Source organism: Ranitomeya variabilis, chromosome 3 (assembly GCF_051348905.1).
Source record: "Ranitomeya variabilis isolate aRanVar5 chromosome 3, aRanVar5.hap1, whole genome shotgun sequence".
Taxonomy (NCBI): Eukaryota; Metazoa; Chordata; class Amphibia; order Anura; family Dendrobatidae; genus Ranitomeya; species Ranitomeya variabilis.
This window is the reverse complement of record NC_135234.1, coordinates 597,438,673-597,444,571: the sequence shown is the minus strand read 5'-3', so window position 1 is coordinate 597,444,571 and position 5,899 is coordinate 597,438,673. Positions and strand designations below refer to the sequence as shown.

The following is a 5,899-nucleotide window of genomic DNA, read 5'->3' as shown; positions in this document are numbered from 1 at the left end:
AGTTGTAAATCTTTATTCATTACATAGTGGAAAGTGTTGAGAACAATAAAACCTAAAAATGATCAACATAAATCACAACTAAGGCTACGTTCACATTTGCGGTATGCGCCGCAGCGTCGTCGCCGCAACAAAACGCATGCGTCGTGCGGCCCTATCTTTAACATTGGCGCCGCATGGCGCCGCATGTACATGCGTTGTCATGCGTTTTGGTGCATTGTACGCCGCATGCGGCGTTAGGGCGCACCTGTCAGGGCGCGGCAAACGCAACATGTTGCATTTTTTGGGCGGCGCAGACTTTGTAAAAAACGCATGCGTCGTGTTTGCATCGTGTTTGCGTCATCGATGCGCCTTTTTTCCCATTGACTTGTATTGACAACGCAGACGACGCAAGTACTTGCGTCGTGGTGCGTTGTACGACGCATGCGTTTTCCAATAAAAAATGCAAAACATTGTCTAGACTTTGTCTAGACACAAAAAAAACACTATATATATAGAAAAAAAAAGGGTGTTGGCATTGTCTTTCACAAGGCTACTCATCAGACAAGTCACTGAGGAGAAACCTGCTTTCAAAACCTGTAAGTATATATTTCTCTTTGCATATTTTTTATTCTGTGTTTTATTTATTGTTTTGGATTTAATTTGTGCAATGTTTGGTGTGTACTATTGTACAGTTATGGCACTGTGGGTTGTTATTGAAAAATTGTGTTTTTTAATCTGGTTTTGATGTACTTCTGGCGTTATATGCTGGCGTTTCTTGTCACCGGCCTTGCTTGGTTTTGGATTGGTTTTATGGATTTGGGGTTGTTCTGGTGTCATGCGGTTGTTCAATGTCTTTAATTTGGCAGATTTTTATGTTAAATTTCTGTTGCATGTCTTTTTCTGGTTTCTATTGTTGGGGGTAACCGTATGGCGTTTTCTTGGCTCATGTCTTGCTGTGTTTTATTATGCTGTTGGCATTTTTTTTTCTTTCCTTGAGTGTCTTTTCTTGCTGGTGGGGGGGCTACATTTATGATGTTTCATTTATATTGTATTGTTCTGTGCTGCTATGCCATTCTATTTTCAATTGTATTTTCCCTTTTTTTTTTTTTTTTTATCTATAATGGTTTTACGTCGTTTTCCGTATGGCTTCCGTATGTATCTCCTTTCTTGAATGTTTCCATTGCCAAGTGTGTAGTATGGCCTTTATTTTATTTTTTTTTTTAGTTGGGGCCCTTTTTTTTACATTTCTTGTGTTTTCTTTTCTATTTGACTATGGTTTATCTTTTGGGTTGCTGTATATTGTAACAGCGGTTGTCCCGTAATGTTTATTGCTTATTATCTAGAATTGTATTTATCGCCTTTTTCTGATGTATTTCGGTGGATGTCACCAGATGGTGTTGTTTTGGATCATGTCTTGTTGTAATTGTAAATTATGGCGTTCATTAGTTTGCTATTTCATTGTGCCTTTTTTTTTCCTGTAATGTTTTTTTTGTAAGTTTTTATATTTAAAAATTTGGACATAGGTGTCTTTTTTTTCTTAATTTTGTTTGGGTCTATTTTTGTATTGTTTCTTCGATTGTTTTCTCTTGCAATGTATGGCGTTGTGGTGTTGCTTTTTGAGTTTGCATTGTCCTATCAGTCAACAGTCAATTGTGGTTGTTTTAATGTTTTGGGCCTATTTTATTGTATGTGGCATTGTTAGCTGATGTGATTTTTTGAAAATTTTTTCATTGCAGAAGAAACTTGCAAACAAAAATGGCGAGTGAATCGGAACACAGCCAATCGGCGCGGGGGAGTGCGGTGAGTAATTATGTCCAGTTGCTTACTATTCGCTGCCATTTGTAGCATTGACAATAATTTTGGTATACAATTTTTCCAGGCTTCTTCAAGTGAGGGAGAAGGCACACAGCGGGAGCAGAGAGATCGGGGCCAAGATGTGGCGTCAGGCCGGCGAGTGAGTATTTTTTTTTTTTTTATCTTTTTTTTTGAGTAGCATCCTGCTGTGAGGAACATTACATTTGAGGAGCATCCTGGTTTCACTAGGGATGTTTACTAAGCTTAATTACATTCTAGCTTTTCAGGGCAGCAAGTATTGGGGGAAGGTAAAATAAAGTTGAACTCCCTGCACACAAACATTCCAAAATACAGGTGTAGAAAACATCAATATACATACATCAAATGGCAAAGGATAGGGCAAAGGTACCTATCATGTCAGGTGCTGGTGGTTGTTAATATTTGCATATTTGTAACCTATTTGTTTTCTAATTTTTCTAGGTTTCACAACAGGACCAAGGAGACAGTATAGATGTGGACCTCCTGATCTCCAGCATCCAGGAGCGTGGCCCGTTGTGGGACAGCCGTGACCCTCGGCACATGGACCAGGTGGTGTTGAGGCGTTTGTGGGCAGAGGTGGCAAAGTCGCTGTGGGATGGCTTTGACAGTGCCTCAGCGAAGGACAAAGGCAACTTTCGTGAGTATTGCAGAGACGCTGCTATGACCCATCTTGCCAGGATAAACACAACCATGTGTGATGCGATCAACGCCTAAACTTTGCATCGCACACGGTTGTTTTATCCTTTTAAAATGCTAAATATGTAACCATTTTTTTTTCTTTACATTCACAGTTAAAAAGTTGAGGACCAGATGGCGATCCATGAAGGACCGTTTCAATAAGGGGATCCGTGCTGCGGAGGAGCAAGCTCGGAGTGGTGCTGCTGCGTCCAAGTCGGTGCCCTATAAATATAACAGGGCACTACAGTTCCTAAGACCGATCCTTGGCCGCCGACAGTAAGTATTTTGTCCACATACCATATTGCACATCCACATTGTACATTGCCCAGACACATAGCATATTGCACAGCCACATAGTACATTGCCCAGGCACGTACATTGTGCATCCACATAGTATATTGCCAGGCCACTATATCGCAGCCACATAGTACACGTTATAGCCACGTATCCACATAGTATATTTCCAAAGGAACATAGTGTATTGGCCATCCATGTAGTCAGCGTAGCATATTGGCCATCCTTTTACCCTAGTGGAATGGTATATAGCCCATTAGTAATTTTTTTGGTTAGGCGTGAGTCATTGTAGTCCATGACAGGTTACGTTCTGAGTCAGGATAGTTCTGATCGCAGGAATAATGATGACGTCTCGATCACATGATCCTAACGTCATGGCCGTTCCTGCGATCAGATCAGCAAAGTGACTGGTTTTTTTTTTTTTTTTTAAATGTTTTTCTTGACTTTAAATTTTATACTATTTTACTATTTTGGTGGCATAGGCAGCATCAAGAAAGATTTTTTGACAAAATTTTTTTTAAAACGATGACAGAGGTATGCATTGGCTTTGGCAGCGGGAATGAACAGTCATTTTCTGCCGTAGGTATGTCCATGATTGTTATCGTCAGCCCTAATGGTCAGCTGGCGATAACAATCAGCAATTTATTATAGGCCACACAGACTGAGAGACAGGGGATTGTAATGTATTGATGTGTCATGTAATGTTAATTTTATTACAGGAGTTGGCGTATGTGATAGGTAATTAATTGAAGACTAATTCTTTCCTTATCTTTTCACAGGACACACAGCAGCACCCTCGAGCGAGCTCGCCCCGCAGGAGTGGACCTTCATGAATCGCCATCTGACCCGTCACAGCCCTCCCACAGCGACAGCAGGCTTGCACCACCATCTGGAGAACCGGCAGCCGGTCCATCAGGTGTTCCCCTGCCCGAGGCCTCTGGCGCACCTTCGTTCGGGAATTCCCGACAGCGCCAGCGGGCCTCGGACAGGCCAGCCATGCCCGAATTTTTGCATTTGAGCACGGTTTTCCAGAACTGTTTCAAGGCGTTGAGCGATAAAATGGACACTCGTCTGTCCAGTATCGAACGGCGCCTTGAAAATCTGGAAGCCGAGCTCTCGAATCCGGCCAAACATGCGACGCCACCACATGCACCATAGCAGTGTGCCGCCGACTCCTGCTCCTGCCAGGCCCTCATCCTCCCGTAGCAGTCATTCTGGGGGAGCTGCCGCGGGAGGGGGGAAAAAAAGGAAGAGGACACACACGGAGGCTCTGGCTGCTCCAATACCGACACCGAGGTCGCGTCGGGGCTCTAGTCGCAGCAGGAGCAGCCAGGGCCAACCAAGAAGCTGGCAAAGGCTTGTGTTGCCTCCTCCCTCCCCTACAGATGAGCCGTTTTCCCCAGTATACTCTGCGGAGGGTTTGGACCTGCCTTCCAGCCTCCTGGATTATGGCTCATCCTCCTCTTCCTCTCCCCGTCCCCAAACATCACAGACGTACCATTCACCGCTGGTAGCGGATGTTGATACCCCCTAAGTTTCTTTCCCCTTTTTTTTCTGTTTCCCCCCAATAAAAATTATTCTTTTGAAAACAATATTTGGTCTTATTTTACAGTATACTTCTCGGCAATTCACGCCGTGCGCCGTCTACACAAATTTTGTGCTTCAAACACCTCATATATGCAATGTCAGACAGTATTTTTGGGTTTTTTAATTTTACCTTTTTTTTTGGTGTCTCTCATTGCTGTATGAGGTGTTTCCAAACACTAAAGTGTATGAGGTGTTTTCAAACACTAAGGGTATGTGTCCACGCTCAGGATTGCATCCGAATTTGGTCAGGATTTTACATCAATATTTGTAGCCAAAACCAGGAGTGGGTGACAAATATAGAAGTGGAGCATATGTTTCTATTCTACTTTTCCTCTAATTGTTCCACTCCTGGTTTTGGCATACAAATACTGATGAAAAATCCTGACCAAATCCGGATGCAATCCTGAACGTGGACACATACCGTAAAGGTACCTTCACACTTATGCTGCAGCGAAACAGACAATGATGCAGATCACTGCAGCATCGCTATTTGGTCGCTGGAGAGCTGTCTGTGTGACAGCTCTCCAACGACCAACTATGCCGAGGTCCCCGGGTAACCAGGGTAAACATCAGGTTGCTAAGCGCAGGGCCACGCTTCCGATGTTTACCCTGGTTAACAGTGTTAAATGTAAATAAAACAACAGTACATATACTCACAATTGCGTCCCCCGGCGTCCGCTACCCTGCACTGACTGAGTAACGGCCCTAACAGCAGAGCCGTCACATCACCGCTGTGCTGTGCATTCACTTTACAGCCGGCGCTCAGTCAGTGCAGGAAGCGGACGCCGGGGGACGCGAAGATGAGTATATGTACTGTTTGTTTTTTTTACATTTAACTCTGCTAACCAGGGTAAATATCAGGCTACTAAGCGCCACCCTACGCTTAGTAACCCGATATTTACCCTGCTTACCATTGTAAAACATCGCTGGTATCGTTGCTTTTGCTGTCAAACACAACGATACACGGCGATCTGACAAACAAATATGTTATATGGTATGGTCTAAATTTATTCTTTGAAGCAGGGTAGAAAAATTAGAAAAAACTTTTATTGAACAACAACATTTTTAAAACAAAGGGTTCCAAGTTTTTTACATAAGGCACATTACATTAGTTAACTATAGGTAGATGCCAAATCTGACATAACCAAACCAACCTAAATGGATTACATTTATTGCACATTTACTGGAGAATGAGTTTATTATTATATTACATTTTTAGCACAGTCATAGTAGAGGTATTTATTGGTGTAGTTAAAACCAGAACACAGTCCAACAGTAACATCTACACCATTTGATCTTGCCATGACACACGGCCAACATCTGACACAAAATAGGCCGCAAAACGATCCCTCATCTGCGCAATTTCCACACTTGTCCTCAGAGGATGATCATGGTAATCGGGCAATGGGTTGGCTATGGGTTCATCCAGTTCCACATTCAGTCTCTCTTTGGCCATAATGTAATTGTGGAGCACCACACAAGCCTTCACCACCTCATCCACTGTCTCAGTTTTCAGATTAATGGCGGA

At 43.0% G+C, this 5,899-nt stretch overlaps 1 protein-coding gene across 1 annotated transcript; it reads left to right on the top strand.

Moving 5' to 3' along the window:
• Nucleotides 1-513: 513 nt before the first annotated feature.
• LOC143817743 (uncharacterized) lies at nt 514-3,942 on the top strand. Its single transcript, XM_077299229.1, has 5 exons — nt 514-575; nt 1,716-1,779; nt 1,859-2,449; nt 2,604-2,766; nt 3,564-3,942. Exons 3-5 carry the CDS (start codon nt 2,353-2,355, stop codon nt 3,940-3,942), a joined length of 639 nt encoding a protein of 212 aa, XP_077155344.1. The 5' UTR covers nt 514-575; nt 1,716-1,779; nt 1,859-2,352.
• Nucleotides 3,943-5,899: the final 1,957 nt, after the last annotated feature.